Raw genomic sequence first — 23,125 nt, forward strand, 5'->3', positions numbered from 1 at the left:
GGTAGAGTCCATGGTGGAAAGGATGACATGTCCACCAGATCCGCATACCAAGTCCTGCGTGGCCACGCAGGCGCTATCAAAATCACCGAAGCTCTCTCCTGCTTGATCTTGGCAATCAGACGAGGGAGGAGAGGAAACGGTGGAAACACATAGGCCAGGCTGAAGGACCAGGGCACTGCTAGAGCATCTATCAGCGCTGCCTGGGGATCCCTTGACCTGGACCCGTAACAAGGAAGATTGGCGTTCTGACGAGACGCCATCAGATCCAGTTCTGGATAACACTACACTAAGTCACCACTTATCTCTTGATACTTCCCTTGTCGAGAGTTGCAAGAGAATGACTGGAGGTGGCAGTTAGGGGAGGAGCTATATAGACAGCTCTGCTGTGGGTGTTCTCTTGCATCTTCCTGTTGGGAAGGAGAATATCCCACAAGTAATGGATGAACCCGTGGACTGGATACACCTTACAAGAGAAAATTGACTCTTAAATTGTACAGTGGAACGCGGGGTATTTCAATTTTATATCAATATTAAAAAGTTATAGCTTATCTACATTAAATCTGATGAATTAAACTCCATCTAAAATATCACTAACATTCCAGATCTGATTTTAAAAAGGGGTGAGTTTACCATCACTTTAATAATAGGATACAAATTGGTGTGTGTTACAACAAAAGAACTATAAACTATCCCTATATTATACTTTGAACTTCAGTTATTTGAAAGTGAATATAACTGATGGCAACCGGTTTTTAAATGATACAGGGATAATACACAGAGTCCACTAGCAATAGAAGTGGGGTATCTTAATACGGATTGCTGACACAGAACAATTTCGAACACATCCCTATAATCTAGAAACATCTTAAAAGGGACACTTAACCCAATTTTTTTATTTTGTGATTCAGATAGAGCATGCAATTTTAAACAACTTTCTAATTTACTCCTATTATCAATTTTTCTTCGTTCTCTTGCTATCTTTATTTGAAAAAGAAGCCATCAAGCTAAGGAGCCAGCCAATTTGTGGTTCAGAACCATGGACGGCACCTGTTTATTGGTGCTGTCCAATCAGCAAGGACAACCCAGGTTGTTCACCAAAAATGGGCCGGCATCTAAACTTACATTCTTGCTTTTCAAATAAAAATACCAAGAGAATGAAGAAAATTTGATAATAGAAGTAAATTAGAAAGTTGCTTAAAACTGCATGCTCTATCTGAATCACAAAAGAAAAATTTTGGGTTCAGTGTCCCTTTAATATACATCGCTACACTATATCACCTTACTTAAGACTGAATTTTTATTGGAATAGTAATAGAGAATCTAAATCTCACTTGATTGGGTTCAATCCTCAAGAGTTCCTAAAGTGATACCTTAACACACTGAGTTATTCTAGGACTCAATAGTGAGCACTAACAGCACACTACGTACTATACTGAAGCGGTGGAGGTATAAACCCAAACAGGGTGATCCACTATTTCTATGTTGAGCAACACCATATTTGCTAATGAGGGGTATTACTTACTAATACTACCTATAGGCCAGACCTATTGTTACTACTACTCCTCCCATTTCATCTATCGATATTTAATTGGAACCAGTGTCTGACGTTTTTAATGTTTGTGTGTCACTCTTTATGTTAATAAAAGTTATATTTTACAAACCAGTTTGGATTTGTACTGCCCACCAGTCAGAGCCTAGAGTGCTACATGTGCTTAGTCTTTGTGTTCATACAAACTGGTGTGTGCTACAAGGCAGTCAAGACTAGTACTATGTAATTATTGTATTTCATAGTTTTAATAAGGATGTAAATTGTTAACAAGGATATTCTTTAGAAATCCGTAAACTTTTTCCAGAGCTGAATAGACACAAAACAAAATTTAGCGGCCTGTGCAAGGCAAACGCTCAAACATTTTTGCTACCTGTTATATGATCATTATTAACAAGAGCAAAATAGTCCATCCAAATATAAGTAAAATTCTAACTATTATATCTTGTCTTCAGTATAAAAACATCAAGGTGCACACAATTCACATCTGACATTATAAAAGGAAGGGTGCCCCAGAAACGGGTATGATTATCTGAAAAGTCTACCTTGACAGTTTTATTATCGAGCACAAGAAATAAATCATTACTTAGCTGGACTATTTTGTTCTCGTTTGTATTTGTAGTTTTCGGACATGGACAATTCCATATGAAACCAGCAGAGATTATCTCTGTCTCGCACTCTGTTTTACAGCTTTTCCAGACACTGCTCACTACAGGGTGATTCTCTCACAGCACACTACACTACAGGGTGATTCTCTCACTGCACACTACACTACAGGGTGATTCTCTCACTGCATACTACAGGGTGATTCTCTCACTACACACTACAGGGTGATTCTCTCACTGCACACTACACTACAGGGTGATTCTCTCACTGCACACTACACTACAGGGTGATTCTCTCACAGCACACTACACTACAGGGTGATTCTCTCACAGCACACTACACTACAGGGTGATTCTCTCACAGCACACTACACTACAGGGTGATTCTCTCACAGCACACTACACTACAGGGTGATTCTCTCACAGCACACTACACTACAGGGTGATTCTCTCACAGCACACTACAGGGTGATTCTCTCACTGCACACTACAGGGTGATTCTCTCACTGCACACTACAGGGTGATTCTCTCACTGCACACTACAGGGTGATTCTCTCACTGCACACTACAGGGTGATTCTCTCACTGCACACTACAGGGTGATTCTCTCACTGCACACTACAGGGTGATTCTCTCACTGCACACTACAGGGTGATTCTCTCACTGCACACTACAGGGTGATTCTCTCACTGCACACTACAGGGTGATTCTCTCACTGCACACTACAGGGTGATTCTCTCACTGCACACTACAGGGTGATTCTCTCACTGCCCACTACAGGGTGATTCTCTCACTGCCCACTACAGGGTGATTCTCTCACTGCCCACTACAGGGTGATTCTCTCACTGCACACTACAGGGTGATTCTCTCACTGCACACTACAGGGTGATTCTCTCACAGCACACTACAGGGTGATTCTCTCACAGCACACTACAGGGTGATTCTCTCACTGCACACTACAGGGTGATTCTCTCACAGCACACTACACTACAGGGTGATTCTCTCACTGCACACTACACTACAGGGTGATTCTCTCACTGCACACTACAGGGTGATTCTCTCACAGCACACTACAGGGTGATTCTCTCACAGCACACTACAGGGTGATTCTCTCACAGCACACTACAGGGTGATTCTCTCACAGCACAGTGAGAGACGTCTCTAAGGAGGAGTCAGTAATAAGCAGTTAATACGGTAACAAAGAAGTATTTCTAATATGGTCATTACGCCGTACCTGGGAATAGATGGATGATTCTGAGGTGGGTACGGTGGCATTCCACCAGGAATGTAGGAAGCTGAAATGAAAGACATTAGGATTTATGAATTATTTACAGGATAATTTCACCCGGCCACATAAGAGCCATATAATCATTCTGCCCTGCCCTCTAGTGGTGGCTAACTGTAGATACGGCAACTCAGTTCATGCTGAAGACAAACGCTTTGAATTGGTTACGTTTTCACTCATACATCACTAATACAATATCAAGAAAGATTGCCGATTCCACAATTTAATTCTTAATGTATTGTATTCTCTAGGGAGACAAAAATTGTAAATTGTTTAATATCAGTTGCCCCCCCCCCCCCACACCAAAAAAAGTATCAAATAATATTGCAAATCTGACTGCCAGACATCAGACCTACACAAGTTACTTTTCTAAGATGTTTCAATAAAAAGAAAAAAAAGAATATACCAACGCTCATGACTCAGTGGCATCTGAACCCACAATGCTGCATGGCACTTACATCACTGGTTTTCACCCCTGACCTCAGGCTCCCTAACAGGTCATATTGTGAGGATAACTGAACTGGAGCACAGGTGAAATAATCAGATGATTAGTAAACGGTTATTAACCTGCACTTATTCAAGGTTATCCTGAAAACCTGGCCTGTTGGGGAGGCCCAAGGACAGGTTTGTAAACCAGTGACTTAGATTAACTGCCGATGAGCACGTTTTTAAAGCAGAAAGAAAAACTTTTTAGATTCATAATTATCTGGGTCACCCTGCTGAAATGTGAAAGGTAGAAGTAATGTGCCTAAGAAAAAAGCAGAATTAAAGGGACAGGGTACTGTAAATCATCATTCCCCTTAAAAGGTTTCCAATGACTTGTTATACCAACTGAAGAGTATACAATGAATGGGAAATTGTTCCTTTAGCTTTATTTTTTTATTTATTTGAAGTAGCTGGTTTTGCAATTTAAAACCACAAACCATTAAAATGGGTTGGGCTTGCAGGGATATCTATTCTCCTTACATTATCACTCTTTATACACACCGAGAGTGTCACTATGTTATCTCTGTTTGTATACTTATAGACAAAATGAACATTTAAAGACTCTCTATGACCCGTCCAACTGGGAATGTAATGTATTCTCCTGCTTATGTTTAGCGAATACTTAAAGGGATATTAAACATTCTGTTTCATTCTTGTAATAAAAAATGCACTAACCACTGAGTTATACTTAACCCCTTAAGGACAAAGCCATTTTTTAAATTTCTTTCCCTTAAGGACCAGGGCTATTTTTACATTTCTGCAGTGTTTAGCTGTACTTTTCCTCTTACTCATTTACTGTGTCCAAACATATTATATACCGTTTTTCTCGCCATTAAATGGACTTTCTAAAGATACCATTATTTTCATCATATTTTATAATTTACTATAATCTTTTTTATAAAATATGAGGAAAACATGGGAAAAACACACACTTTTTCTAACTTTGACCCCCAAAATCTGTTACACATCTGCAACCACAAAAAAACACCCATGCTAAATAGTTTCTAAATTTTGTCCTGAGTTTAGAAATACCCAATGTTTACATGTTATTTGCTTTTTTGCAAGTTATAGGGCAATAAGTACAAGTAGCACTTTGCTATTTCCAAACAACTTTTTTTTTTTCCCAAAATGAGCGCTAGTTACATTGGGACCCTGATCTGTCAGGAATCCCTGAATATCCCTTGACATGTATATATTTTTTTTAGAAGACATCCCAAAGTATTGATCAAGGCCCATTTTGGTATATTTCATACCACCATTTCACCGCCAAATGAGATCAAATTAAAAAAAATGTTCACTTTTTCAAAAAACAATTCACAAACTTTAGGTTTCTCACTGAAATTATTTACAAACAGCTTGTGTAATTATGGCATAAATGGTTGTAAACGCTTCTCTGGGATCCCCTTTGTTCAGAAATAGCAGACATATATGGCTTTGGCATTGCTTTTTGGTAATTAGAAGGCCGCTAAATGCCACTGCGCACCACACGTGTATTATACCCAGCAGTGAAGGGGTTAATTAGGGAGCATGTAGGGAGCTTCTAGGGTTAATTTTAGCTTTAGTGTAGTAGACAACCCCAAGTATTGATCTAGGCCCATCTTGGTATATTTCATGCCACCATTTCACCGCCAAATGCGATCAAATGAAAAAAACACGTTAAATTTTTCACAATTTTAGGTTTCTCACTGAAATTATTTACAAACAGCTTGTGCAATTATGGCACACATGGTTGTAAAAGCTTCTCTGGGATCCCCTTTGTTCAGAAATAGCAGACATATTTGGCTTTGGCATTGCTTCTTGGTAATTAGAAGGCCGCTAAATGCAGCTGCGCACCACACATGTATTATGCCCAGCAGTGAAGGGGTTAATTAGGTAGCTTGTAGGGGAGCTTGCAGGGTTAATTTTAGCTTTAGGTAGAGATCAGCCTCCCACCTGACACATCACACCCCCTGATCCCTCCCAAACAGCTCTTCCCTCCCCCACCCCACAATTGTCCCCGCCATCTTAAGTACTTGCAGAAAGTCTGCCAGTACTAAAATAAAGTGTTTTTATATACCGGTATAATTATATAATTATTTAATTATTACACATTCCTCAGTTTTGCATAGCTAACAAAGGGATTATCTATCTTTTAAAAACAAACATTCTGGTGTAGACTGTCTCTTTAACCCCTTAACGACTCATGTCGCACAGGGTACGTCTTGCACAAACTGGTCTTTAAAGACCAGCGACGTACCCTGTACGACATTAGGGGTTTAAAGCGGCTGAAAGCGATCCTGATCGGTTCCAGGAGCTTTCCGGTTATTGCAGTGATACCTCGATAATCGAGGCATCCTGCAATAACACCCCTTGGCCATCCGATGCAGAGAGAGCTACTCTGTGGCCCTCTCTGCACCGGACATCGATGGCCGGTATAGTTGGTGGGTGGGAACCGACGTGGGAGGTAGGTGGGTGGCCGGCCATCGATGGGCCCTATGACGTCGAGGGGGGCGGGCGCATGCACGGGGTGGAAGTGGGTGGGAACGGCTACACTACAGAAATCTTTTTGAATAAAAGTGGGATAGAGTGGGGTCCCAAATTTAATTAAAAAAAACATCTAAAGGGATCTGGGAGGGGGAGGAGGGTTGTTCTTTGGGGGGGGAGCTACACTACAGAAAAAATAAAAAAATTTTTTTTTTAAAAAAAGCATTTTTTTTTAGTAAGTTGGGTTTTGGCAGACAGCTGCCAGTACCTAAGATTGCTACCAATAAGGTAGAGGGGGAGGTTTAGAGAGCTGTTGGGGGATCCTACACATCAGCATATGTAAATATGCTTTAAAAAAATACCTTTTATATATATTTTATCACTGTGATTACCCTGCATCTAAGCCTCTGCAGACTGCCCCTTATCTCAGTTATAGTAATATACTTTTTGCCTCTGCAGACTGTCCCTTATCTCAGTTATATTAATATACTTTTTACTTTTGTGATTACCCTGTATCTAAGCCTCTGCAGACTGCTCCTTATCTCAGTTATATTAATATACTTTTTACCTCTGTGATTACCCTGTATCTAAGCCTCTGCAGACTGCCCCCTTATCTAAGGTATTTTGACAAACTAGCATTTCAGCCAATGAGAGTGGACTCCTAAATAACTCGACATGCGTGAGCTCAGTGTAATCTATATGGCACACATGAACTAACACCCTCTAGTGGTGAAAAAAACCTGTTAAAATATCCTTAGAGAAGAGGCGGCCTTCAAAGGGCTTAGAAATTATCATATGAACCTCCTAGGTTTAGCTTTCAAAAAGAATACCAAAAGAACAAAGCAAAATTGGTGATAAAAGTAAATTGGAAAATTGTTTAAACATAAATTATGCTTACCAGATCATTTTCTTTTCTTCTGACGGGGAGAGGCCACAGCTGCATTCATTACTTTTGGGAAATACAGAACCTGGCCACCAGGAGGAGGAAAAGACACCCCAGCCAAAGGTTTAAAAACCTCCCCACTTCCCCCATCCACTCAGTCATTCTGCCGAGGTAACAAGGAACAGTAGAAGAAATATAAGGGTGAAAAAGGTGCCAGAAGAACAAATAAAATATAAGACCGCCTCATAGAATGAAAACGGGTGGAAGAGAAGAAAATTATCTTGTAAGCATAATTTATGTTTTTCTTCTTAAAACGGGGAGAGGCTACAGCTGCATTCATTACTTTTGAGAAAACAATACCCAAGCTATAGAGGAAACTGAATGCAAAACGGGAGGGAAAAGAGAGGCGGACCCTAATCTGAGGGCACCACAGCCTGCAAAACCTTTTTCCCGAAGGCTGGTTCAGCAGAAGCAAAAACATCTTGTAAGTCTGGAAAAAGTATGTAAGGAAGACCAGGTAGCCACCTTACAAATCTGATTCATAGAGGCCTCATTCTTGAAGGCCCAAGAGGAAACCACTGCTCTCGTGGAATGAGCCATAATCCTCAGAGGAGACTTATGTTCCGCTGTCTCTATGCTAAACGGATGACACTCCTCAGCCAAAAAGATAAAAGAAGTCGAAGAGGCCCTCTGACCCCCACACTTCCCGGGAAGAGAACAAAGAGAGAAAGAAGTTTGTCTAAATTCCTTCATGGCCTGAAGATAGGACTTCAAGGCACAAACCACATCCTGAATTACGTTGAAAACGTTTCTTCGACAAAGGAGGATTAGGACATAAGAAAGGAACCACAATCTCTTGATTGAGGTTGCGAAATCACACAACCTTAGGAAGAAAACCTAACTTGGTTCGTAGAACAGCCTTATCAGCATGGAAAGCCAGATAAGGACACATTGCAAGGCAGCAATCACAGATACTCTGCGCGCAGAAGCAATAACCTGTAGAAAAGAAACCTTCCAAGACAACAATGTAATTTCTACTTCATGCATAGGCTCCAACGGAGCCCGTGCAAAACTTTATGAACAAGATTTAAACTCCAAGGAGGAGCAATAGATCTAAAGACAGGTCTGATCCTAGCAGAGCCTTAACAAGTGACTGCAAATCAGGAAGCTCAACAAACCTCTTGTGCAGTAACACAGACAGGGACGAAATCTGTCCCTTCAGGGGACTTGCAGAAAAGCCCCTTTCCAGTTCATCCTGGAGAACAGAATAAGTAGGTTCTCGACACCTTATGATAGATGCGACGAGCAACCAGCTACGAGCTTGAATGAGAGTAAAAATAACACTCTCAGAAAACCCTATCTTGGCTAGGACTAAGCGTTCAATCCCCACGCAGTCAGCCTCAGAGAATCTAGACACAGATGAACAAAGAGACCTTGGCCAGCAGATCCCTGCGACAAGGTAACTTCCACGGAGGAGATGATGATATCCCCACTAGTTCGTGAACCATATCCTTTGCGGCCAAGACGGAGCAATCGGTATCACTGAAGCCTGCTTGATTCGAGCCACTACACTAGGAAATAGTGGTAACGGCCGGAAAAGATAAATTAGATTGAACCTCCAAGGCACCGCTAATGCATTTGTTGGCTCTGCCTGAGGATCCCTGTACCTCAAACCATATCTGGGTAGCTTGGTATTGAGACGTCATAAGAACTACCTCTTGCAAATCTCTGCAAACACTCGGGATGGAGAGACCATCAACCCCAGATGAAAGGATTGTCTGCTGAGGAAATCTGTTTCCCAGTTGTCCCCACCCGGAAGTGGATCGCTGACAGTGAACAAATGTGGGTCTCTGCCCACTCCAGAATCAGAGAAACTTCCCTCATAGCTAGGGAGCTTCTCGTTCCCCACTGATGGTTGATGTAAGCCACCGAGGTTATATTGTCTGATTGGAATCTGATAAACTGGGACAAACCCAGCAGAGGCCAAGCCTTCAGAGCATTGTATATTGTCTAACGATCCAAAATGCGATCGGGAGGGACCTTTTCCTCCTGAGTCCATAGGCCCTGTGCCTTCCTGGCAACCAAAACAGCTCCCCATCTTGACAGACTCGCAGTCACAATCACCCAGGATGGTCTTGAGATGGACGTCCCTTGGGACAAGTGATCCGGACAAAAACACCAAGAGAGCGATTCTCTCGATCAGTGGTCCAGAGAAATCTGTTGACAGATCCGAATGATCGACGTTCCACTGCTTCAGCATGCACAGTTGCAACAGTCTGAGATGAAACCTGGCAAAGGAAATGATGTCCATGCTGGACACCATAAGACCAATCGCCGCCATACACCGAGCGACAGATGGCCTTAAGGAGGTCTGAAAAAGACAAGACATGTTGAAGCTAGCTTGCAACGTCTCTGGTCTGTTAGAATATTCTCATGTCTATGGAGTCTACAGGGAGTGCAGAATTATTAGGCAAGTTGTATTTTTGAGGATTAATTTTATTATTGAACAACAACCATGTTCTCAATGAACCCAAAAAACTCATTAATATCAAAGCTGAATAGTTTTGGAAGTATTTTTTAGTTTGTTTTTAGTTTTAGCTATTTTAGGGGGATATCTGTGTGTGCAGGTGACTATTACTGTGCATAATTATTAGGCAACTTAACAAAAAACAAATATATACCCATTTCAATTATTTATTTTTACTAGTGAAACCAATATAACATCTCAACATTCACAAATATACATTTCTGACATTCAAAAACAAAACAAAAACAAATCAGTGACCAATATAGCCACCTTTCTTTGCAAGGACACTCAAAAGCCTGCCATCCATGGATTCTGTCAGTGTTTTGATCTGTTCACCATCAACATTGCGTGCAGCAGCAACCACAGCCTCCCAGACACTGTTCAGAGAGGTGTACTGTTTTCCCTCCTTGTAAATCTCACATTTGATGATGGACCACAGGTTCTCAATGGGGTTCAGATCAGGTGAACAAGGAGGCCATGTCATTAGATTTTATTCTTTTATACCCTTTCTTGCCAGCCACGCTGTGGAGTACTTGGACGCGTGTGATTGAGCATTGTCCTGCATGAAAATCATGTTTTTCTTGAAGGATGCAGGCTTCTTCCTGTACCACTGCTTGAAGAAGGTGTCTTCCAGAAACTGGCAGTAGGACTGGGAGTTGAGCTTGACTCCATCCTCAACCCGAAAAGGCCCCACAAGCTCATCTTTGATGATACCAGCCCAAACCAGTACTCCACCTCCACCTTGCTGGCGGTAGTCGGACTGGAGCTCTCTGCCCTTTACCAATCCAGCCACGGGCCCATCCATCTGGCCCATCAAGACTCACTCTCATTTCATCAGTCCATAAAACCTTAGAAAAATCAGTCTTGAGATATTTCTTGCTTTTAGGCACTCCAGTGATGTTGCAGCTCTGAAATATGGCCAAACTGGTGGCAAGTGGCATCTTGGCAGCTGCACGCTTGACTTTTCTCAGTTCATGGGCAGTTATTTTGCGCCTTGGTTTTTCCACACGCTTCTTGCGACCCTGTTGACTATTTTGAATGAAACGCTTGATTGTTCGATGATCACGCTTCAGAAGCTTTGCAATTTTAAGAGTGCTGCATCCCTCTGCAAGATATCTCACTATTTTTGACTTTTCTGAGCCTGTCAAGTCCTTCTTTTGACCCATTTTGCCAAAGGAAAGGAAGTTGCCTAATAATTATGCACACCTGATATAGGGTGTTGATGTCATTAGACCACACCCCTTCTCATTACAGAGATGCACATCACCTAATATGCTTAATTGGTAGTAGGCTTTCTAGCCTATACAGCTTGGAGTAAGACAACATGCATAAAGAGGATGATGTGGTCAAAATACTCATTTGCCTAATAATTCTGCACACAGTGTATTATCGCACCCGAGAATTCTACCTGGAATCTGATACAAGAGAGCTCTCACTAGAGTTATCTTCCATCCATGGGATCGAAGAAGACAGAGGAGAGATTCTGAAAGGTCCAATCGAAAAATTTCTTGGAGCCGTAGCTAGACCAAACGGAAGATCAATAAACTTGACGTGCTTGTCCAGGAATGCAAACCTTAGGAACTGGAAGTGGTCCTTGATGATTGGTATGTGACGGGAGCATCCTTCAGATCTATCGTGGTCATGAACTGCCCTTCTTGAACGAGGGAAAGAATGGACCTTATTATCTCCATCTTGAACGAGGGGACATTTAAAAACTTGTTTAAGCACTTTAGGTCCAAATCGGATGTAAAGTTCCCTCCGTTTTTGGAATCACGAAAGGTTAGAATAGTATCCCAAACCTCTCACTGCGATAAGCACCGGGACCATAACTCCTAAGAGGACAGATCCCGTACGCAGCCCAGAAAGGCTTCCCTCCTTTCAGGTCAGGAAGACCAGAGATAGAAGTGGAATCTGCCCTTGGGTGGCTGAGACTTGAAACCTATCTTGTAACCCTGAGCTATGACCTCCAGGACCCATGTATCCTGCACGTCCCTGAACCAAGCGACTGAAAAGAGCAACAGTAAAAAAAAAGAAAAGAGCAACAGCAGAGGACCAGGAACTGCCCATTCATGCCTACTTAGACTCAGCGGGCTTCCAGCTCTGGTTGGATTTATACCAGGACTGAGCCGGCTTCCAAGAGCTCTTGGTTTGCTCTGGCTTAGCGGAGAACTGCTGACATGGGCTTTATCAGAACGAAAATTGTCCCTAGTACAGCTAGTTTATATTCTCTTGTGGTAGGAGGGCACCCTTGCCCCCTGTGACCGTGGAGATAATTGAGCCTGGACCAAAAAAAAAATCATTCCATTAAAAGGGGAGGGAAAGAAGTCTAGACTTAGAAGTCATACCCGCAGACCTATATCCCTGGGCTCTTTAAACGAAGAGCTATCCTCAAGTGGGATAGTAATACGTTTAGCAAGGGTGAAGATAGCGCCATCCCTTTTAGGGACAGAACCTCCCAACTCCATTGAGAGTCCAGGACCGGGAACAATTTGTTAAAGGGAGAAGAGGGGAACAAGGAATCCAATCCTGTCCATTCATTCTTAATAATGTTCGCCATCTAACAGGAGCAGGGAAGGATAAGGTACCACCCTGTCCTCAAACTTTATCCAATTTAGGAATCAAAAGGTTCATCAGGCAATTTGGCCTCTGAAACCTCTGAATTTGCCAAAAAACTTCCTTTAGAAGAAAGCGCAAATTCCTAAAACTAAAAGTCTGGTTCCTCCGCAGCCGGAGTTTTAGAGGCAGCAAACTCTGACCCAGAATGTTCATACTCTGAAGTCTCAGAAAGAACTTCATCCTTGGATAACCCTATCAGTTAAATCCAATAATTGATCTGATGTATTCTGGGAAGGAGTGCAATACATAACCTTTCGCTTGCGCTTAGCAGAGCGAGGTAAAGCATTAAAGGCTGCAGACACCGCCGTCTGAACTGCGTAGTAACGTCTAGTGAAAAAAGGGCCCCCTCCAGATGGAGGATCAGCAATGGTACGTGAAACTGCATGTGTAGAGATAACAATGTAGGGTTCGCACGTCACTGGACGACAACTCCTCAGAGGTGGACGGCTCAGTGGTATCAAACATGTTTGATATCACATTATCAAAGCATAAGGAACATAATTGAGAGGGTGGAACCAAGGCCTCCTCACCATATAAACAGGAATTATTCTTTAGGAATAGAGGGAGTGCCCTCTAAAGTAACAGAATTATAGAAATAAAACATCTTATTTTATTCAAAAAAATGGCACCTTTATATCCCAATGGCTGGGGCACTCACCACCTCTCACGACCCAGACAGTACAGAGATTTAGGACTCCTCTCTGATAGACACCCGGTCAGGAAAGAGGGAATGAATCACATGGTGCACAATGCAGGACCGTCCCTGCTATGAGAAAAAGCGTGCCAAGCTTGTAAGCTGCATGGCTGTCAAAGTAAAAGTGAAACATATATATTCCATAACAGCCTATGAGCCCATAACGTCTCACACATAAAAGCAGCATAAAATCAAACAAACAAACATATAAGATTATTCCCCACTGTTCAATAATCCCCCTCAGGAGATATTAACCCTTGATTTTATACAGATAAAAAGGAGTCACACTGTGACCCTGTCTTCTTGCGTTATCATACATGTATACAAAATGAAACAATCTTACCAGAATCTATGCCGTGGAACAGGAACACAGCCTTTTAAGTGTTACAGGTTAGTAGCATCGCTCCTGACATGGACTTGAGAGCAGAAAGCAGGCAGCGAAACTTGTCAACGCTGATTGCTTATGGAGCTGTTAATCTGAGTCGTGATGGTTTCATAGAAAGACTCTCCCTGCATCTCCGGACTCTAACTTTCATCCATGCTCTCACTGAGAGGCTGACAGGACTACTTAAAACTCCAGACCCATTCCGAAGAGTACCCTCAATAAGAGACTACTCCAATCTCCTGACACTTCTCTGCCAACCTCCTGTGACGAAAGGCAAAGAATGACTGGGGGATGGGGGAAGTATTTAAGCCTTTGGCTAGGGTGTCTTTGCCTCCTCCTGGTGGCCAGGTTCTGTATTTCCCAAAAGTAATGAATGCAGCTGTGGCCTCTCCCTGTTTTAAAAAGAAAATTACATGCCCTGATCTGATTTATGAAAGTTTATTTTGGACTAGACTGTCCCTTCATTAGAAATCATTGCGATATGTATTATACATCATCACCTTTTAGTACTTATTTTTAACTTTATTTGTGCAGTTTCCATTACTTCATGTCACAGCCCTACAAGGAGGCTAATCAAGCTTAAAGGGACACTGTAACCAAAATGTTTCTTTCGTGATTCAGATTGAGCATGAAATTTTAAGCAACTTTCTAATTTACTCCTATTATCAAATTTTCTTCATTCTCTTGGTATCTTTATTTGAAATGCAAGAATGTAAGTTTAGATGCCGGCCCATTTTTGGTGAACAACCTGGGTTGTCCTTGCTGATTGGTGAATAAATTCATCCACCAATAAAAAAGTGCTGTCCAGAGTACTGAAACCAAAAAAAAGCTTAGATGCCTTCTTTTTCAAATAATGATAGCAAGAGAACGAATAAAAATTGAAAATAGGAGTAAATTAGAAAGTTGCTTAAAATTGCATGCTCTTTCTGAATTACAAAAGAAAAAATTTGGGTTCAGTGTCCCTTTAATGTCAAATCTTCAAGAGTAACTTGAGCTAGTTTACTATTCAGACAATGCTAAAGAGACAGTAAGTGTGCTTTGCTCATGCTCAGTAGAGGCAAAATGCAACTTAAAGGAACATGAAACATGATTCAGACAGAGCATACAATTTTAAACAACTTTCTAATTTACTTCTTTAATTTGCTTCCTTCTCTTGTTATCCTTTGCTCAAAGGTTATCTAGGAAAGGTCAAGAGCAGCAAATAACCTAGGTTCTAGCTGCAGATTGGTGGCTATCACACGTCGATTGTTATTGGCTCATCCATGTGTTCAGTCAGCAACCAGTAGTGCACTGCTGCTCTTTCAACAAATGATACCAAGAGAATTAAACAAATTAGATAATAGAAGTAAATTAGAAAGTTGTTTAAAATTGTATTTCTATCTGAATCATGAAAATTTTTTGGGGGGTTTCCTGTCCCTTTAAGTTTTAAAGATGTCTGCTCTCTTATCTCCCTGAGGGCAGGGGCTACAATGAGAAATTCTAAGCACTGTTTTATAAATCGGATTCTTTTAAGTTTACTTTGATTCAACATTTTTGTTTTTACTATAGCAGCACTATTTAAAGGGACAGTTCACCCTTGTGAACTGCTGGTGCAATGTTGCCCCCTGCAGATTTGTGGCCAATCGGCCGCTAGCAGGGGGTGTCAATCAACCCGATCGTATTGGATCGCGCTGACTTCCAGCGATGCCTGTCCGCCACCTCAGAGCAGACGGACAGGTTATGGAGCAGCTGTCTTTAGACCGGTGCTTCATAACTGCTGGAAACACAGGGCATCAAGCTCCTTACGGAGCTTGATAAATATGCCCCCAAGCATTGAGCTTTGGTTTTCCAGACAAAAATAAGATAAGGAAGCAAGTGTGTGTACACAAAGTGATAACATAATGAGATCTGATATTACCTGAAACTCAACTAATTGTAATAGGCTGTGGTTTAAAAGCACAAAACCAGCTACTTCATATACACAAACCTGAAAATGCAATTTATCAAATATTTTATACTCTGCAGCTGGTATAACAAGTCACTGAAAGTACATTAATGGAAAATCAATTTTACAGTGTACTGTCTCTTTAATTATTGAAATATTCCGTATTTGTGGGGATACAGCAGGCAAAATCAGCTGTGTCAAATGACAACATAAAGCTAAAGAAGTGATTTGTAATCAACTTAATATATTCCAGGAGGTAAAACAGACCACTGGGAACAAATTAAAGAGGAGAAACTTTTACAGTTCACTGTCCCTTTAAACTGTGCCAGACACAAAGTGTTTAAAGGGTAGTGCGCCATAACGAGAAGCGGCAGATAAACAATGAAGGAATCTGTACATGCGATGCGGATCTCATGGTTATTCCTCATTATGCGATGTGCACATTTCTCTGTGAATTATTTAAAAAGGACAGTCTAGTTAAAATTTAACTTTCATGATTCAGATTTCAAATTACTTCTGTTATCAAATTTGCTTTGTTCTCTTGGAATCTTTTATTGAAGAGTAAAACTAGGTAGGCTCATAAGCGCTCAGGAGTGTGCACGTGAGTTTAGTACTCTATAGCAGAAGTGTTTTGCAACATTGTATCACAAAGCTACAAATAAAGTTGCCAACACTGCTGCTATAGAGTACTAAACACACGCGCACACTCCTGAGCTATTATGAGCCTACCTAGCTTTACTGTTCTATAAAAAGATACAAAGAACACAGCAAATTTGATAACAGAATTGAATTGGAAAGTTGTATAAAATTGCTACTCTATCTGAATCATTGAAGATTAATTTTGGCTTTACTGCCCCTTTAATTTAGTGTCATTCTAACTTTTTTATGATTTGCTGCATCTCTGACCAATAATAGTAAAGATTAAAATAAAAAAGGAAACTAACTTTAAGATTTTTGTCCTCATAAACCCAAAGTAACTGAGTCAAGATCTGAAATATCCATGGCTGCCATAAATATTTCTGAGGTTGTGGTCATGGGTAATTATGCAAATGGATATTCCTGCAGGGGTAGTTGCTTAGGAAAGGCCCAGTCAGGTGTGAGACTATGCTGCTATATGAAGATCATAATTCCTGTAGACAAATCAACATGAAATAAAACTCATGATACGTTCTTATTTAGTTGCATATTCAATTTACTTTCTACTCTTGGTATCCTTTGTTGAAGAGCATACCTCGGTAGGCTCAGGACAGTACACACGTCTTGAGCACTATACGGCAGCTGTGTTTGCAACAATGGTTGTAATAAAATTATGCAACGCTACCATAATAATGCTCAAGACACGTGCACATTCCTGAGCCTACTTAGGTATTTGTCAACAAAGAAAACAAACTATAATTAAACAGCAGAAGTAAATTTGTTATAATTTTTTTTTTAAATAAAAACACCCTTCAAGGTATATGTTTTTCTGCTGAAATGGAACAATAGTTGTAGTGTTAATAAATGGTGGTACTTACTGTTTGGGGGTCCTGTCGCAGGGTACATGGGATAAGGAGCTGGAGCAGCAGAGCGAGAGAAAACTGGAGGCTCTTCTCCAAAAACTACAATCAGGATCTGTATTAATCCCAGTAAGTCCGACGGAGGCTGCAAAGCCAAAAGCAGCATTAGAACGATTCAGATAAACGCTCTGTCCTATTCGCTTTATTCTGTGACTACCTAGATGGTTCTAACACAACACAATTGTGCTGCCGTGCTGAGTTTCATGGCGCATTAGACGGTCAGCTGATGTTAAGCAATGAGAAGAATGTCATAGCTTGTAGCTCCCAGTAAAATACATACAACAACATTTGGAAGAGAACAAAAAGGATATCTAGGAAATACTTATTTCTTCTTCTGCAACTATAATATGCAATTGATAGTAATTACGTGCAAAGCAAATTGTTCATTTGTTTTATCTTAAAAGGATGTATACAATTTATATATATATATATATATATATATATACATACTTGCTAAAACTACTATTGTTTTTATCTTATGGAGGTGTGTCCCTACCAACCAATGATCTTTAAGTACCAGTTAAACGCATGGCCTTCCTCTTTGTTTCAAGATCAATATAAACCGCTTTAAAGTGATGGTAAACAATGCATGAACGTAACCTTTGACCGTCTAGTTCTCACTGAGCACAAGAGGAGAGCGGTTCTATTCACAGCCATACTTACATGTTTCCATTCATGGAGGTAAGGGAGATAAATTTTTCCATTTGCATCAACGTGTTTACCAGTTTTTATGGTCATCGTATTGGTCGGTTTTACAAAGCAGATTGGAGGATTAAATGGGTACGTATCCAGCAGCCATAAACATATAGGTATATTGTATGTGTTACCTGTGTTTAAAAAAAATATATATTTTTATTTTTTTATTTATCCATTTAAAGGAACAGAACACTCAAAAAAAAAATATCCTATAAATGTATATGAAAAAGCTGCAAATAAAAAATTATAAAATGTTTTTTCCATGAAAAAATATTAAAGCGTTAAATGTGCATTGTATGGCAAAATTGCTTTCCCCTTAATGTGTTTACAATGAATTGTTATGCCAATTGCAGAGTATAAAAGGTATTGGAAATTGCTCATCTAGGGTTATTTTTGCAAATGAAAACATAGATTATGCTTACCTGATAATTTAATTTCCTTCTGTATGAGGAGAGTCCACGGCATCATTCCTTACTGTTGGGAAATACTGAACCTGGCCACCAGGAGGAGGCAAAGACACCCCAGCAAAAATCTTAAATACTCCCCCTACTTCCCTCATATCCCAATCATTCTGCCAAGGGAACAAGGAACAGTAGGAGAAATATCAGGGTATAAATGGTGCCGGAAGAGAAAAACACATTTTGGTCTGCCTATCGGAGTATACGGGCGGAGGCCGTGGACTCTCCCCTCATATAGAAGGAAATTAAATTATCAGGTAAGCATAATTTATGTTTTCCTTCTTAATGTTAGGAGAATGAATGAGAACGGGAGGGTAAAAGAAAAGGAGGACCCTAATCTGAAGGCACCACAGCCTGTAAAACCTTTCTTTCTCCCAAAGGCTACCCGAAGCAAAAACGTCAAATTTGTAGAATTTTGAAAAAGTATGTAAGGAGGACCAGGCAGCCGTCTTACAAATCTGATCCATAGAGGCCTCGTTCTTAAAGGCCCAAGAGGAAGCCACCGCTCTAGTGGAATGAGCCATAATCCTCTGAGGAGGTCTAAGACCTGCTGACTTGTAAGCTAAGAATATAACACTCCTCAACCAAAAAGATAAGGAAGTTGAAGAGGCCTTCAGACCCTTACGCTTCCCAGAGTAGATAAACAAGGACAAAGTTTGTCTAAAATCCTTAGTAGCTTGAAGATAAAACTTCAAATCTCGAACGTAAAGATTATGAAGTAAGCGTTACTTCGAAGAAGAAGGATTAGGACACAAGGAAGGAACCACAATCTCCTGATTGACGTTACGATCCAACACCACTTTAGGAAGAAAGCCTAAGTGGGTACGTAGAACAGTCTTATCCGTGTGAAACACCAGATAAGGAGGCTGACATTGCAAGGCCACCATTTCAGAAACTCCGCGAGCCAATAGAAAAAGAACCTTCCAGGACACCAATTTAATGTCAAGCGAATGCATAGGCTCACACGGAGCCCGTTGCATAAACTGAAGAACAAGATTCAAACTCCAAGGTGGAACGTTAGATATAAATACAGGTATGATCCTGATCAGAGCCTTAATGAAGGATTGCTCAGCGAGTCTCTTGTGCAGCAAAACAGAAAGGGACGAAATCTGTCCCCTCAGGGAACTGGCAGAAAGGCCCTTCTCCAGACCCTCCTGGACAAAAGGAAAGAATCCTGGCAGACTTACGAGCCTGAATGAGAGTGTCAATAATCCTCTCAGAGAGACCTCTCTTGGCTAAGACAAAGCGTTCAATCTCCACGCAGTTAGCCTCAGAGAATCTAGATTTTGATGAACAAAAGGACCCTGTTCCAGCCGATCCCTGCGACAAGGTAACCTCCATGGAGGAGATGAGGACACCCCAACCAGGTCCGCGAACCACATCCTTTGCGCCCACGGTGGCGCAATCAGTATTACTGATGCTTGCTTCTGTTTGATGCGGGCCACTACACGAGGGGGAAGTGGTAACGGTGGAAAAATGTAAATAAGATTGAACCTCCAAGGCACTGCTAACGCATCTATTAGCTCCACATGAGGATCCCTGGACCGCAACCCATATCTGGGTAGCTTGGAATTGAGCCGGGACGCCATGAGATCTATCTCTGGCGTCCCCCATCTGTTGCAAATCTTCGCAAACACCTCAGGATGGAGAGCCCATTCCCCTGGATGAAAGGATTGCCTGCTGAGGAAATACGCTTCCCAGTTGTCCACACCCGGGATGTGGATTGCTGACAGCGAGCAGCTGGGGGCCTCCTCCCACTCCAGAATTCAAGATACTTCCCTCATTGCTAGGGAGCTCCTCGTTCCCCCTTAAAGGTTGATGTAAGCCACCAAGTTTATGTTGTCTGATTGGAATCTGATAAACTGGGACGAACCCAGAAGAGGCCAAGTCTTCAGAGCATTGAAGATCACTCGAAGCTCCAAAATGTTGATTGGGAGGAGAGATTCCTCTTGAGTCCACAGGCCCTATGCCTTCCTGGGACCCCAAACAGCTCCTCATCTTGATAGACTTGTGTCTGTAGTCACAATCTCCCAGGATGGTCTCAAGAAGGATGTCCCTTGGGACAGGTGATCTGGACAGAGCCACCAGGAGAGCGATTCTCTCGACCGGTTGTTCAGAGAAATCTGTTGAGACAGATTCGAATGATCTCTGTCCCACTATCTCAACATGCACAGCTGAAGTGGTCCGAGATGGAATCTGGCAAAAGGAACAATGTCCATGCTAGACACCATGAGACCAATCACCTCCATACACCGAGCCACAGAGGGCCTTAAGGAGGTCTGGAGGGCAAGACAAACGGAAGTTAGCTTGTAACGTCTCTAGTCTGTAAGGAATATCCTCATGGATATGAAGTCTATTATAGTACCCAGGAATTCTACCCTGGTACTGGGAGTAAGAGAACTCTATTCTAAGTTTATCTTCCATCCATGAGATCGAAGAAGAAATAGAAGATCTTTCGAATGGTCCTCTGCCAGACGACAGGATGATGCCTGAACCATAATGGCGTTCAATTATGGCGCTACGGTTATACCTCTGGTTCTGGCTACTGCAAGCAGAGCCCCCAGAACTTACGTAAAAACTCTTGGAGCAGTAGCTAGACCAAACAACTGGAAGTGCTGGTCCAGGAACGCAAACCTTAGGAACTTGAAGTGTTCGGTATCCCTGATCTATGACCTCCAGGACCCACGGGTCTTGCATGTCCCCAAGCCAAGCGTCCGAAAAGAGCGATAGTCTGCCCCCTACCAGATCCATAGCCGGATCGGGGGCCGCCTCTTCATGCCGACTTTGCCTCGGCGGACTTCTTGTTTTGCTTGGACTTATTCAAGCGCTGAGCCGGATTCCAAGTTCCCTTGGATTGTTCAGGCTTTGCGGAGGGTTGCTGACATTGTCATTTATACGAACGAAAGGAACAAAAAACAGAATTTATGTTTACCTGATAAATTTCTTTCTCCAACGGTGTGTCCGGTCCACGGCGTCATCCTTACTTGTGGGATATTCTCTTCCCCAACAGGAAATGGCAAAGAGCCCAGCAAAGCTGGTCACATGATCCCTCCTAGGCTCCGCCTACCCCAGTCATTCGACCGACGTTAAGGAGGAATATTAGCATAGGAGAAACCATATGGTACCGTGGTGACTGTAGTTAAAGAAAATAAATTATCAGACCTGATTAAAAAAACCAGGGCGGGCCGTGGACCGGACACACCGTTGGAGAAAGAAATTTATCAGGTAAACATAAATTCTGTTTTCTCCAACATAGGTGTGTCCGGTCCACGGCGTCATCCTTACTTGTGGGAACCAATACCAAAGCTTTAGGACACGGATGAAGGGAGGGAGCAAATCAGGTCACCTAAATGGAAGGCACCACGGCTTGCAAAACCTTTCTCCCAAAAATAGCCTCAGAAGAAGCAAAAGTATCAAACTTGTAAAATTTGGTAAAAGTGTGCAGTGAAGACCAAGTCGCTGCCCTACATATCTGATCAACAGAAGCCTCGTTCTTGAAGGCCCATGTGGAAGCCACAGCCCTAGTGGAATGAGCTGTGATTCTTTCGGGAGGCTGCCGTCCGGCAGTCTCGTAAGCCAATCTGATGATGCTTTTAATCCAAAAAGAGAGAGAGGTAGAAGTTGCTTTTTGACCTCTCCTTTTACCTGAATAAACAACAAACAAGGAAGATGTTTGTCTAAAATCCTTTGTAGCATCTAAATAGAATTTTAGAGCGCGAACAACATCCAAATTGTGCAACAAACGTTCCTTCTTTGAAACTGGTTTCGGACACAGAGAAGGCACGATAATCTCCTGGTTAATGTTTTTGTTAGAAACAACTTTCGGAAGAAAACCAGGTTTAGTACGTAAAACCACCTTATCTGCATGGAACACCAGATAAGGAGGGGAACACTGCAGAGCAGATAATTCTGAAACTCTTCTAGCAGAAGAAATTGCAACTAAAAACAAAACTTTCCAAGATAATAACTTAATATCAACGGAATGTAAGGGTTCAAACGGAACCCCCTGAAGAACTGAAAGAACTAAATTGAGACTCCAAGGAGGAGTCAAAGGTTTGTAAACAGGCTTAATTCTAACCAAAGCCTGAACAAAGGCTTGAACATCTGGCACAGCTGCCAGCTTTTTGTGAAGTAACACCGACAAGGCAGAAATCTGTCCCTTCAGGGAACTTGCCGATAATCCTTTTTCCAATCCTTCTTGAAGGAAGGATAGAATCCTAGGAATCTTAACCTTGTCCCAAGGGAATCCTTTAGATTCACACCAACAGATATATTTTTTCCAAATTTTGTGGTAAATCTTTCTAGTTACAGGCTTTCTGGCCTGAACAAGAGTATCGATAACAGAATCTGAGAAACCTCGCTTCGATAAAATCAAGCGTTCAATCTCCAGGCAGTCAGCTGGAGTGAAACCAGATTCGGATGTTCGAACGGACCCTGAACAAGAAGGTCTCGTCTCAAAGGTAGCTTCCAAGGTGGAGCCGATGACATATTCACCAGATCTGCATACCAAGTCCTGCGTGGCCACGCAGGAGCTATCAAGATCACCGACGCCCTCTCCTGATTGATCCTGGCTACCAGCCTGGGAATGAGAGGAAACGGCGGAAACACATAAGCTAGTTTGAAGGTCCAAGGTGCTACTAGTGCATCCACTAGAGCCGCCTTGGGATCCCTGGATCTGGACCCGTAACAGGGAACTTTGAAGTTCTGACGAGAGGCCATTAGATCCATGTCTGGAATGCCCCACAGCTGAGTGACTAGGGCAAAGATTTCCGGATGGAGTTCCCACTCCCCCGGATGCAATGTCTGACGACTCAGAAAATCCGCTTCCCAATTTTCCACTCCCGGGATGTGGATAGCAGACAGGTGGCAGGAGTGAGACTCCGCCCATAGAATAATCTTGGTCACTTCCTCCATCGCTAGGGAACTCCTTGTTCCCCCCTGATGGTTGATGTACGCAACAGTCGTCATGTTGTCTGATTGAAACCGTATGAACTTGGTCCTC

The 23,125-nt window shown here is 42.0% G+C and overlaps 1 protein-coding gene across 1 annotated transcript in view; it reads right to left on the bottom strand.

Moving 5' to 3' along the window:
• Positions 1 to 23,125, bottom strand: part of TSG101 (tumor susceptibility 101) — a 179,253-nt gene that overhangs the window by 82,082 nt on the left and 74,046 nt on the right. Inside the window, exons 4-6 of the mRNA XM_053689347.1 lie at positions 17,633 to 17,796; positions 16,928 to 17,054; positions 3,385 to 3,445 (exon numbers count right to left, since the gene is read on the bottom strand). Of these exons, the coding sequence (XP_053545322.1) occupies positions 3,385 to 3,445; positions 16,928 to 17,054; positions 17,633 to 17,796 (352 nt within the window). The remainder of the gene's footprint in view (positions 1 to 3,384; positions 3,446 to 16,927; positions 17,055 to 17,632; positions 17,797 to 23,125) is intronic.

The sequence above is a fragment of the Bombina bombina genome, chromosome 7 (genome assembly GCF_027579735.1).
Source record: "Bombina bombina isolate aBomBom1 chromosome 7, aBomBom1.pri, whole genome shotgun sequence".
NCBI lineage: Eukaryota > Metazoa > Chordata > Amphibia > Anura > Bombinatoridae > Bombina > Bombina bombina.